Consider the following 13,088-nt stretch of genomic DNA (forward strand, 5'->3'; position numbering starts at 1 on the left):
CTGGTCCCCACTGCTACGTGAGTGTGGCTCATCCTGGGCCCTTAGTAACCTCTCTCATATCCTCCCCAATCCTCAGTTAACCCTCTCGGCAAGACCTGAGCAGGCCCAAACCCACTCTAAAATGTTTTTCCTTCAAAGGCTTGGAGATGGAAGGCAGTATCCAGGAACTTCCTAAGAGTCACCAGATGAGTGTTCCTGTTTCCAGTGGCTGGTGCGGCTGCTGGGTCCCGGCCAATATACCAGATGGGCTGGGTATGGCCAAGGAGGGTCATGAAGTGTGGGCTGATGTAGTCATAGTAGCCCATATTTTTGTGTTCTTTCTGACACCACCCCAGTTCTGCGCCCGAGTACTTCTCTGCTTCCTGCTTGATCAAGTCGAAGGGGAATGGAGAGATCTGCTCCAAGCGTGTGATGGCCACCTGCTTCTCCAGGCCCTGGCTGCTGCACTCCTTCACCAGGTCGTAGTACACCTTTCCTGTGCAGAAGATGAGCCGCTGCACCTGCTCAGGAGACTGCGTTGCAGCCCCGTCTTCTGGAATCATCCGCTGGAAGCTGGTTCCAGACACCATCTGGTCAAAGCTGGACTTGGCATCTGGACTTGCCGCAGCAGAGATTTGGGTGTGAAGACAATCAGTGGCTTGCGGAAGGACAGCAGGATCGGCCGGCGCAGCATGTGGAAACAGCTGGCTGGGGTGGAGCAGTTCACCACGATCCAGTTGCAGTTGTAGAGCTGGCTCACCTCGAAGTCCTCGGTGAACACCGGGTAGGCGTCTGAGTCATCATTGCTCATATGCAGGAAACTCTCGGGCAGTGCTGAGGAGTGCTCTGGACCCATGCCTTCATGCCATGGGGCGGGGGGGGGGGGGTGCAGCAGGAGCACAATGCCGTTGTGCCGCACCCACTTGGCCCGGCCAGTGCTGATGAACTGGTCGATGATGCACTGGGCTGTGTTGTGGAAGTCAACAAACTGAGCCTCCCAGAGGACCAGGGCATTGGGGCTGGCCATGGCATAGCCCACCTCAAAGCCTAAGACTCCGTGTTCTGAAAGGGAGCTGTTGCACACGGTGTAGGAGGCTTGGTCGGGCTACAGGTGATTCATAGGGACACATGTCCTCCGGTCAACTTCTTGGTCATGGAGAACGTGGTGCTGGTGGCTGAAAGTGCCTCTCTCCACATCCTGGCCACTGAGCCGCACATGGATGCCCTCCTTCAGCAGTGAGCTAAAGGCCATGTAGTTGGCCAATGCCCAGTCCACCGTGCGGTTCTTAGTCATGTCTGCATGGCCACGCAGGATACGAGACAGGCCTGTGTGGTTCTTAAAGTCCTCCAGGGGCACAGAGCTGGCCACGTTGCCAATGTGGGTCAACATGTCCTCAGAGATGCCAGTGGCAGGGCACGTCATGCTCTTGGGCTCCCCGTCCACAGTGAAGAAGCCAGGCCAGGGGGAGTCCTGCCAGTGCTTGATATGCAGACTCTTCTTATCCTTGGACCTGCCATATGCCTCCTCACAGATCTGGTCATATTTGACAACTTCTTCCTCGAACTCCTGAAGGGTGACTGTGCCCTCGGCAATGAGCTTGTCCATGTACTTCTTCAGTACGGGCACTTGCTTGGGTATCTGCTTGTACATGAGAGGCTGTGTGAACAAAGGCTCATCCACCTCATTGTGGCTGCGTGGGCGGTAGCAGACCAGATCCACAACAACATCTTTGTTGAAGGTATTCCTCCACTCGGCCGCCACGCTACATACGTAGATCATGGCTTCTGGGTCATCTGCATTGACGTGGAAGATGGGTGTGTTGACTACACGGGCCACGTCAGTGGGGTAGGGTGAGGAGCGGGCCATCCGCCGGTCTGTGGTGAAGCCAATCTGGTTATTGACCACAACATGCACAGTCCCATTGGTGGCATAACAGGGTAGGTCACTCAGGTGGAAGATCTCATAGACCACACCTTGGCCAGCAAAGGCAGCATCCCCATGGACCAGGATTGACATGACCTTCTTGCCCTGGGCATCCCCACAGTGGAACTCCTCTGCCTTTGTCTTCCCCTGCACCACAGGATCCACTGCTTCCAGATGGGAGGGGTTAGCCACTAGTGACAGTGTGATACTCCTGTTGGTGACGTGGTTGATCCTCTCATGGTACATGTCCAGGTGGTATTTGACATCCCCAGAGCCCTTGTCCGCCGCCTCCAGCTTAGGGTCAAACTGGCAGAAGATCTGTTCCAGGTCCTTGCAGATCACATTGGCCAACACATTCAACCTGCCCCTGTGTGGCATCCCCATGATGACATTCTCAATCCCCATCTCACTGGACTTGTCAATGATGGTCTTGAGAGCAAGAATCATGACCTCAGAGCCCTCCAGGCCAAACCGTTTCTCTGAAGACCACTTCCGGGCCAGGAAGTCTTCAAACCTCATGGAGCGCACCAGCTGGGCCAGCAATGTCCGTTTCTCCTCGCTGGGGAATTGCATCACACCAGGTGTCTCAAATTTCTGCCGGATCCACTGGCACTGCTCCACGTCATTAATGAACACGAACTCCAGGCCAATGTGCTGGCAGTAGGTGTTCTCCAGGCGCCAAATGATCTCCCGCAGAGACAGTGTGCTTTCTGAGTCCCCAATGAATGCGGTGGTGGGCAGCTGGAACTCTGTATCCAGGTCAGCCTCCTGCAGGTCAGAGAATGCCAGCTTATCGATGATGGTGATGATCAAGTCCGAGGGCCCGAAAGAGTCCAAGTCTGCATCCAGGCTGCCCAAGGGGTCCCGCTGGGCCACGTGGTAGCCTCGGATCTGGTAGGCTTGGATCAAGGACTGCACAGCCAGGTGGTCCTCTACCAGCTTGTTGGTCTTGGTGCTACCTTGGACTGCTGACCTGCTTTCCTGGATGGCAGACAGGGGCTGTGGCTGAGCAAGGCCTACAGAAGCCTCCTTGCTTGCTTTCCGGAAGAAGCTGTCCCCCAGGACTTGTGAACACTTTGTGGGTTTTCCAACCAGGCGAAGTACATCTCTTCCATGTAACTGGTGCTGCTTCAGCCTTTACTGCTTGGGAAGGTGGTTGGGGGTACAGAGGTTCCACTGCGCTGGCTGAACACCTAGATGTCCTGTGTGGCCAGGAGTCTCATGGCCTGTGCCCCCAGCCTGGATGGCAGCAGCCTGAGCTGACTCATTCTGGACATGGGCAATGAGGGAGAGGCATAAATCACAGGACCCAGACAAGAGGATGTCCTGACAGATGAGCAGACTCTTCTTTCTTATGGCCTTTTTTGTGGCAATGGCTCAAGGCAGTCATGAAAGTTGAAGCCCTGACACAGTTTCCCTGTGTAACCCACTATGGTGGTTTGATTCAGGTGTCCCCCATAAACTTAGGTATTCTGAATGCTGGGTTCTCAGCTGATGGAAATTTGGGAATTAACGCCTCCTTGAGGCAGTGTATTGTTGGGGGCGGGTTTATGGGTGTTATAGCCATTGTCCCCTTGCCAGTGTTTGGCACATTCTCCTGTTGCTATTGTCCACCTTATGTTGGCCAGGGCGTGATTTCCACCCTTTGCTCATGCCATCGTTTTCCCCTGCCATCGTGGAGCTTCCTCTAGAGCCTGTAGGCCAAAAATAAACCTCTTTTCCCCACAAGCTGCTCTTGGCTGGGTGATTTCTCCAAGCAATGCAAACCTGACTGCAACACCCAAGAAGCACTTTTTGCCAGGTGTGGTGGTGCACACCTTTAATCCCAGCACTTGGGAGACAGAGGTAGGAGGAGCACTGTGAGTTCCAGGCCACCCTGAGACTACGTAGTGAGTGAATTCCAGGTCAGCCTGGGCTAGAGTGAAACCCTACCTCAAAACAAACAAACAAACAAACCAAGAAGCACTTTATGACCCAAGACCAGCCTTGGTGCTGAGGCCTGGATTTCTCAGCCCTATCAAAGTGTTACTGCATACAAAGCACAAAAAACTTGTCATCTGACCTCATTAATGTCATTGTCAAGTCCACAGGCCACCTGCACTCTTTAGGCTTGCACTTGGTATCTTGCCTCCTCTATCAAGAGTGTGTCCAAATACCTCCTGAGGCCCTGCTGTTGAGCACAGACATGTGGGAGCAGAGGGGCTGTTGAACATTGAACTTGAACCTTGAGCCAGAGGCTCCAGGCAGGACTAATGGCTGCCTAGTGAGGGTCCAGGTAAGAGACACCTGGGAGGAGATGATGCATTTGCAGAGGCCACAGCAGGGCTGCCTGGTTATTCCAGCACTTGGTCTCTTAGGCCAATGAGGCTATGTTAAGCCTCTGCCATCCCCTGTCCCCACCTTGTCTAGTTTTTTACTTTTTTTTGTTGTTGTTGTTTCTTTCTTTCTTTCTTTTGAGGTAGGGTTTCACTCTAGCCCAGGCTGACCTGGAATTCACTATGTAGTCTCAGGGTGGCCTGGACTCAGAGCAATTCTACCTCTGCCTCCCAAGTGCTGGGATTAAAGGTATGTGCCACTACGCCCAGCAAGAATTTACATTTGTGTGTGTGTGTGTGTGTGTGTGTGTGTGCACCTTGTCTAGTTTTTTTTTGTTTTTGTTTTTGTTTGGGGAGGGGCTCGAGGTAGGGTCTCACTCTAACCCAGGCTGACCTGGAATTCACTCTAGTCTCAGGCTAGCCTTGAACTCACCGCAATCCTACCTCTGCCTCCCAAGTGCTGGGATTAAAGGTGTGTGCCACCACACTGGGCATTTTTGTTTGTTTGTTTTTTCGAGGTAGGGTCTTACTCTAGCCCAGGCTGACCTGGAATTCACTATGTAGTCTCAGGATGGCCTCGAAGTCTCGGTGATCCTCCTATCTTTGCCTCCCAAGTGCTGGGATTAAAGGCATGTGCCACCATGCCCCGTTACAACACTGGGCATTTTTTATTTATATTTATTTCTTAGAAAAAAAAAAAAAGGTCTTGGCAGTTGTGGTAGTGCATGCCTTTGATCCCAGCACTCAGGAGGCAGATGTAGGAGGATTACCTTGAGTTCAAGGCCACTCTAAGAGTACATAGTGAATTCCAAGTCAGCCCGGACTAGGGAAAGCCCACCTTGAAAAAACAAAACAATAAAACAAACAAACAAAAAGTGGCCTCCGTATTTATCTGAGAGAGAGAGAGAGAGGCAGATAGAGAATGGGCACCCCGGACCACTGCAAAGGAACTCCAGACGCATGAGCCCCCTTATGCATCTGGTTTATGTGGGTCCTGGGAAATTGAACCTGGGTACCTGGGTACTTAGGCTTTGCACGCAAACACCTTATCCACTAAGCCATCTCTCCAGGTCCTATTTTGCGGTTTGTTTGTTTGCTTTTTACGCTAGTGTCTTGCTCTAGTCCAGGCTAACCTGGAATTCACTGTGTAGTCTAAGGCTGGCCTTGAACTCCTAGCGATCCTCCTACCTCTGCCTCCCTAGTGGGGAGTGCTGGGATTAAAGACGCGCGCCACCACACCCGGCTCAAGGACAACTTTAGTCTTTTATCCCTTTAACTTGTGAAGTAGAGGTTGTTTTGTCCCCATTTTAAAAAAGCTTTCCAACTCCCTCAGGGCCTGTCTCCCCCACCCCCTTTCCTGAACGGGTCCCAGGCTCTCCGGCCTGCTGACGGCGACTTTTTCGGTCCCTTCCAGGAACGGGGAGGGCCGGGGGCGGGGCCGCTCCCTCGGTGCGGGGACCGCGGGCCGGGCCAGGCGCCGGCCATGGAGCTCGGGGGCTGCTGCTACCAGTTCCGGATCGCGCTGCTGGGGGACTCGACGGTGGGCAAGACGTCGCTGCTGCGGCGCTACGTGTCCGGCGCCCCGGGCGCCGCGGAGGCCGAGCCCGGGCTCGAACCCGAGGCCACGGTGGGCGTGGAGTTCTACAGCCGCGCGCTGCAGCCGCCCGCCGGGCCCCGCGTCAAGCTGCAGCTCTGGGACACCGCGGGCCACGAGCGCTTCAGGTGCGGCAGCGGGGCCCTCTGCTCGGCGGGGGGGCTTCTCAGGTCCCCGCAGGCCAGCGCCCCCCTGCCGCCACTCACCCTACTCCTGGGTGGGTGGGCGTAGCCCCTTGGTTTACACTGCTGTGGAGCCTCCCACAGCCCTGCAGGAACAGCCCTGGGGGGAGCGAATTTCCACGGAGGCTTTGAGATTTGGAGGGATGAGTGACCTGGGTGCGAGACAGCCCACAGAATTCAGGAGACACCCCAAGAGGATGTGAAGCGAGGGAGATTTCATGGTTATCTTTAAGGATGGGTGGGAGTTCACCAAGCAGGGATTGGTGCCACAGAGCACTTACCAGTGTGTTGGATGGGTGGGTGGGTGGGGGGCAAGTTTGCAATTACTTGGGAGGTAGAGGCAGGAGGATCAAGGCTGTCAGCCACTTGAGATTGTTGCTCAAAGCGTAGTGGGGCACACCTTTAAGCCCAGCACTAGGTGGCAGAGGTAGGAGGATCTTAAAAAGGCCTTCATTCAGGGGATATGAGAAGGCCCTCAGAACTAAAGGGATGGTCCAAAGCTTGCATCTCACAGTAACTTTCTAGTTAGGTCACACCCTGAATCCATGTCTGGGGAGGGTCACAGATAGGGGCTGAAGCCAAGTAACAGACGGCTGTGTGAGATGAGCTGGAATGGGCTCTGTGGGTCTGGGAGTGGGTTGGCCTCTGTAGTGTCTTGAAGGCATAATCCTTTTCTAATTTACTCCTCCCTAAGGTGCATCACCAGGTCCTTCTACAGGAATGTAGTGGGTGTCATGTTGGTGTTTGATGTGACGAACAGGGCATCCTTTGAGCACATCCGAGACTGGCATCAGGAGGTCGTGTCCACTCAGGGCCCTGACAAGGTGATCTTCTTACTAGTTGGCCACAAGTGTGACCTGCAGAGTGCTCGCTGTGTCTCTACCCAGGAAGCAGAGGAGCTGGCCATGTCACTGGGCATGGCTTTCATGGAAACCTCAGTCAAGAGCAAGTGCAATGTGGACCAGGCCTTTGACACCATCACCAGTGCCATCCAGCAGGCCCTGAAGCAAGGGGACATCAAACTAGAAGAGGACTGGGGGGGTATCCGGTGCCTCTACAGGGCACCAAACCCCAGGTCCTCCGGCAGGAAGCAGGGCCCAGGCCCATGCCAATGTTGACTCTGGGACAGAAAGAGTTAAAAGCAGTTCCATGAGACGGCATGTATTACTGGAAAGTGAATGGCAGAGGGCTCATATCAGTAGTCTCATGTCTCCTAGGTTTTTTTTTTTTTTTTGACAAATTACAAACCTCTTTATTTTATTAGTATTTTTTTTTAAGTTTTAAATTTTTATTAACGTTTTCCATGATTATAAAAAAATATCCCATGGTAATTCCCTCTCTCCTAGGTTTTGTGGTGTTATTTTTCTGGGAGCTGGGAATTCATGCTAACCAAATCCTCTACCACTGAGCTACAGCCCTTTTTTGTAATTTCTTTATTTTTTTCGAGATAGGGGTCTCACTCTGGCCCAGGCGGAACTGGAATTCACTTGAGTTCAAGGCCAGTCTGAAACAACACAGTGCATTTGAGGTCAGACAGAGTGAGACCCTCCCTTGAAAAACAAAAAAATAAAACAAGCCAGGCATAGTGGCAAATGCCTTTATGCAGCACTCGGGAGGCAGAGGTAGGCAGATCACCATGAGTTTGAGGCCACCCTGAGACTACATAGTAATTCCAGGTCAGCTTGAGTTAGAGTGAGACTTTACCTGAAAAATCAAAATAATAAATAAATAAAAATGAAATATATAAAACAGACTGGAGAGATGGCTTATCAGTTAAGACATTTACCTACAAAGCCTAAGGACCCTAGTTCTATTCCCCAGTACCAACATAAAGTCAGATGCACAAGGTGGCTCATGTGTCTGAATTCTTTGGTAGTGGCTAAAAGCCCCAGCTGGCCCATTCTCTCCCTCTCTCAAATAAATAAATAAAATATTTGAGATAAAAAATCCAACTGCATAGGAGGTTGTGGCCCTGAGTGAGATCATGGACAGAATTTCTAGCTCAGAGTCTACAACACCAACAACCAATAAGAAAAGTTGTCCTTGAGCCGGGTGTGGTGGTGCAGCCTTTATAACCAGCACTTGGGAGGCAGAGGTAGGAGGATTGCTGTGAGTTCAAGGCCACCCTGATACTCCATAGTGAATTCCAGGTCAGCCTGGGCTAGAGTGAGACCCTATCTCGAAAAACAACAACAACAAAAAAGTTGTCCTATCTCCCGCTTTCTTTCTTGGCTGCGAAGTGACCATTTCTGGCAGCATTCCTGGTTCGGATGCTGAGCTTCTCAGCGTCTGGCCGCTGCTACTCTGGCAAGGACGAGTGGGGAATTCCAGCGTGAGCCTGCCTAGGAGCATCCCTAGGTCCTCAGGGGCCGCTGCTCAGGGTCCTCACCACATGCTGTGCTTAGCAGCTGGAGTTGGATTTGGGAGGCAGGGGAAACAGGAATGAACCACAAACATGTTGGGCACAGTGGACAACATGGTGAGCCACCAGGGACTGGCTGCTGGGAGTCCTGCTCTGAGATGGACCTGTGCTTGTAGCGTGCCCTGCAACTGGGCCACCTTCAGAATTCTCTTGGGGGCAGTGTTAAAGAACTTGCTCTCAGCCCTGCTCTGTACAACTCTGAAAGTCAAACCCAGCTTCATTGTTCTCCATAAGCTTCATGGAAGACATTACTGGGATAATGCCACAGACAAGCTCTTCCTGCCTTCTGCTATTTCCTAAACCAAGTCTAGATCTTAAGGCTGCCTTGGAGAACCTGACTTAGCAATGGGACTGCTAGAACAGGATGACTCTGGTGGCTATTGTGGGAGGCTTCCTGGCAGAGATGGTATCTGTGTTGGGCAGGATCTGTCATTTGTAGGGATATAACTGTGCCCGTGGATATGAGCTGGGCATGGGCAACTGCCAGAGCAAAAAAAAAAAAAGGCCCCATTTAACTCACATTGTGACATTGGACAAGTTATTCTCCCATGTTTTTCTTTCCTTCTTACTTTTTTTTTTTTTCAAGGTAGGGTTTTGCTCTAGCTAGGCTGACCTGGAATTTAACTCTATAGCCTCAGGTTCCAGAGTGCTGGGATGGGATTAAAGGCGTGCACTCCCAACCCAGCAGCCTCTTCAAATATTACCAAGCATTTGCCAACTAACTCTGTAACTCTATATTCCATTTTTTTTCAAGGTAGGGTCCTCACTCTAGCCCAGGCTGACCTGGAATTCACTGTGTAGTCTCAGGGTAGCCTCAAACTCATGCGATCCTCCTACTTCTGCCTCCTGAGTGCTGGGATTAAAGGCATGTGCCACCATGCTTGGCCCTTTTTTGGGGGGAGGGGTTTCGAGGTAGGGTCTTGCCAACTAACTATAACTCTATATTCCATTTTTAAAATTTTATTATTTATTTATTTGAGAGCGACAGACAGAGAGAAAGAGGCGGAGAGAGAGAGAGAATGGGCGTGCTAGGGCCGCCAGCCACTGCAAGTGAACTCCAGAGTGCGTCCCCTTGTACATCTGGCTAACGTGGGTCCTGGGAATCGAGCCTCGAACTGGGGTCCTTAGGCTACACAGGCAAGTGCTTAACCACTAAGCCATCTTTCCAGTCCTCTTTTTTTTTTTTTTTTTACGAAGTAGGGTCTCACTCTAGCCCAGGCTGACCTGGAATTCACTATGTAGTCTCAGGGTGGCTTTGAACTCACAATGATCCTCAATCTGCCTCCCAAGTGCTGAGAATAAGGTCATTCAGCAATGTGCCTAGCAAAAATACAAAAAAGAAACAAACAAAAAACAACAACAGCAAAAAAACCCCAACTTTTTAAAAAAAGAACTGGAGTTTTTTGACTACATTTCTCTCCATTATTTCCCCAATTCCCTAATTGCCATCTGTCCTCTGTGCAGGACTCTAGACTCTAGATTACTTTTGGACTTCTTAGCTAAGGTCAGTGGTCTGCTCCTAATATCAAAAATAAGTAGGGGCTGGAGCGATGGCTCAATGGTTAGGGCACTTTCCTTCAAAGCCAAAGGACCCACGTAAGCCAGATGCACAAGGTGGTACATGCGTCTGGGACTTGTTTGCTGCCGCTGAAGGCCCTGGTCTACCCATTCTATCTTCTCTCCCTCTTTCTATCTGTCTCAAATAAGTAAATGAATTTAAGCCAGGCTTGGTGGCACACGCCTTTAATCCCAGCACTCGGGAGGCAGAGGTAGGAGGATCGCTGTGAGTTTGAGGCTACCCTGAGACTCCATAGTGAATTCCAGGTAGTCCTGGGCTAGAGTGAAACCCTAACTCAAAAACATAAATAAATAAATAAGTAAATTTAAAGAAAAAGTAAGCTGGCACCTCTTGGTGTTTGTTACCACCAACAGAAAACCTTTGAGAGCATCTCCCAGCAGCAGCAGACTGACAAGAGAGCCAAAACCCTTAACTGTTGGGCATGGTGGTACACACCTTTAATCCCAGCACTTGGAGGCAGAGGTAGGAGGATGGTGGTGAATTCCAGGTCAGCCTGGGCTACACTGAGACCCTAACTCAAAAAATCAAAACAAAACAAAAAAGCCCTTCAACTTCCTCATGCTGGTGGCAGGCCACAAGACCTGGTGCCTGAGCATCAGGTAACATGGGGAAGCTGGCTGCCTCCTAGGTTGATACCTCAGCCAAGAGCAACAGTGACATGGGCATGGCCTTTGAACAGCTCACCCAGGAAACATTTGAGTGGTACCCATACTGGGCCAGGTCTTGGGAGGCAGGACAAAGACCAAAAGCAGATGTGCCTGTGCTGTGGTCCCGGGGGGTGGGGGGGAGGAGAGCAGCCACCTTCCTTGATGTCCATGGAACCCTTGCAATACAAAGACTATGCCAGGCATGGATGGGTCACAGGATGATGCTTTGGAAGGACATTCTGAGGTCTGAACAGGGCCTGGTTTCCTTTCCATCACAGCAAAATTCACAGGACCAACAACAGGCCTTTTTCCAAAGCTATTCCTATCCTTACTCAAGGCCAAGCATGAACACGACTTTCTACTGGAATTCCAAAAATGAATTCAGAATGGGCTCTTAAAAGCTGGTGTGTTGCCAGGCGTGGTGGCATATGCCTTTAATCTCAGCACTTGGGAGGCAGAGGTAGGAGGATAGCAATGAGTTCAAGGCCACCCTGAGACTACATAGTGAGTTTGAATTCCAGGTCAGCCTGAACTACAGTGAAACCCTACCTCAAAAAAACCCAAAAAATAAAATAAAATAAAAAAAAGCTGGTGTGTGGGCTGGAGGGGTGGCTTAGCAGTTAAGGTGTTTGCCTGCAAAGCCAAAGGACCCAGGTTCAATTCCCCAGGACCCACGTTAGCCAGATGCACGAGGGGGTGCATGTCTCTGGAGTTTGTCTGCAGTGGCTGGAGGCCCTGGTGCGCCCATTCTGTGTCAAATAAATAAATACAAGAAGTTATATATATTTTAAAAAGCTGGTGTGTCATGGGATACTTTCCAGTGAGTTGTTGGCCAGGGAGGTCCCTGATGCCCCCAAAACATTACAGGCCATTGCCAAGGCCCTTGGTTTCCCACCAGGAATAGAAGCTAAGACCCTATTGCTGAAGACTCCACATACTTGGGCTGTAAGGCCACTGAGAAATCCTGCTAGAACTGAGTTGATAACCTCCTCCATGTAGACCAGCTGACAGAAAGCTGGAAGAAGCCATGTTGCATGCAATTCAATGGGAGAAAGAGAAATCACTAGTGAAGATACTCAACAGTGGACACTGCAAATATTATTTGGCTAGCCAGGCCAAATGAGCCAACAAGTGCAATAGTGGCACATGTGTCATGGTGGAAACCAACTGCCATCTAATTGGACTGGAGGCCCACTCCAAGGGAGGGAATACATCTCTGATACTGAAAACTTAAAACAGGGGTAGTCATGAGCCTTACAGGTGTAACATCTGCTGCTGTCTGGCTAAATGTATATATTATGTTTATCAAACTGCCCAGTAAGTACTTCTCTTAATGTTCATACCCTTATATTAATACTACTCTCACTTTTGGTAGAGAATCTTCTCTTTTCACATGGCAGTGACCTTGGTATGACTCAGAAGGCATCATGGTGCTGGAAAGAAGTGACAGGAGTGCTCAGCACTGCAGTATCTCTATCACACCTTCCAAGGCTCAGGGTCTAATGCGGAAGGGGTGGCGGAAAGAATGTAAGAGCCAAAGGAAGGGTAGGACTCCTTACAATGTGCTCCCTCCAGACAAAAAATGGCCTCGATATCCATGACCTCATAGTGCCTGACACTACCTACACAAGACCATTATAAGAGGATGGAAAGATCATGACATCAAAATAAAAGACTTATTGAGATGGGGAGTGGATATGATGGAGAATGGAATTTCAAAGGGGAAAAGGGGGTAGGGAGGGTATTACCATGGGATATTTTTTAAAAATCATGGAAAATGTTTAAGAAAATTGAGAGAGGGCTGGAGAGATGGCTTAGCGGTTAAGCGCTTGCCTGTGAAGCCTAAGGACCCTGGTTCAAGGCTCGGTTCCCCAGGTCCCATGTTAGCCAGATGCACAAGGGGGCGCATGCGTCTGGAGTTCGTTTGCAGAGGCTGGAAGCCCTGGCGCGCCCATTCTCTCTCTCCCTCTATCTGTCTTTCTCTCTGTGTCTGTCGCTCTCAAATAAATAAATAAATAAAATTAAAAAAAAAAAAAAGAAAATTGAGAGAAAGAAAAGCTGGTGTGTGATGGCACATGCTTATCATCCCAACACTTGGAGATGGAGAAGGAGCTCAAGCCTAGCCTCAGCTACATAGTGATCTTAGGCAAAACCAGATGTCTATTCATTTCATGACTTAGAAAGCTTACCTTGTGTGATGGCAGCTTCAGCTCTTATTGCTGGATACCTTCTTTGAAGTAAAGTAATGGAAAATTTCTGAGTATTTCTCAAATGTAGAAATCAATGCCAGTGCTGCCACCTGCTGGCTAGAAAACTTAGTCCAAGTGGAGCACAGTGGCACATACCTTTAATTCCGGCACTTTGGTAGGCTGAGGGAGGGAGATCACTGTGAATTTGAGGCTAGCCTGGTGCTACAGAGTGAGTTCCAGGTGAGCCTGGGTACAGT

General features: G+C 50.5%; 2 protein-coding genes across 2 annotated transcripts; one reads left to right on the forward strand and one right to left on the reverse strand.

Moving 5' to 3' along the window:
- Window positions 1–116: 116 nt before the first annotated feature.
- On the reverse strand, window positions 117–3,171 carry LOC101609831 (2-oxoglutarate dehydrogenase-like, mitochondrial). Its single transcript, XM_045148614.1, is given in 3 exon segments — window positions 117–596; window positions 599–2,959; window positions 2,962–3,171. Coding segments are annotated over 3 exon segments (3,051 nt in total).
- Window positions 3,172–5,701: 2,530 nt separating this feature from the next.
- Window positions 5,702–7,194, forward strand: Rab42 (RAB42, member RAS oncogene family). The gene is made up of 2 exons (XM_004671254.2): window positions 5,702–5,940; window positions 6,689–7,194. Exons 1-2 carry the CDS (start codon window positions 5,702–5,704, stop codon window positions 7,110–7,112), a joined length of 663 nt encoding a protein of 220 aa, XP_004671311.2. The 3' UTR covers window positions 7,113–7,194.
- The last annotated feature ends 5,894 nt before the right edge of the window (window positions 7,195–13,088 follow it).

Source organism: Jaculus jaculus, chromosome 5 (genome assembly GCF_020740685.1).
Source record: "Jaculus jaculus isolate mJacJac1 chromosome 5, mJacJac1.mat.Y.cur, whole genome shotgun sequence".
NCBI lineage: Eukaryota > Metazoa > Chordata > Mammalia > Rodentia > Dipodidae > Jaculus > Jaculus jaculus.

What these genes read in the sequence shown, in the direction of transcription:
- Rab42 (XM_004671254.2), top strand. Translation starts at nt 5,702, where the DNA reads ATGGAGCTCGGGGGCTGCTGCTACCAGTTCCGGATCGCGCTGCTGGGG. An exon ending in GCGGGCCACGAGCGCTTCAG is followed by an intron (nt 5,941 to 6,688) that starts GTGCGGCAGCGG and finishes CTCCTCCCTAAG; the next exon opens with GTGCATCACCAGGTCCTTCT.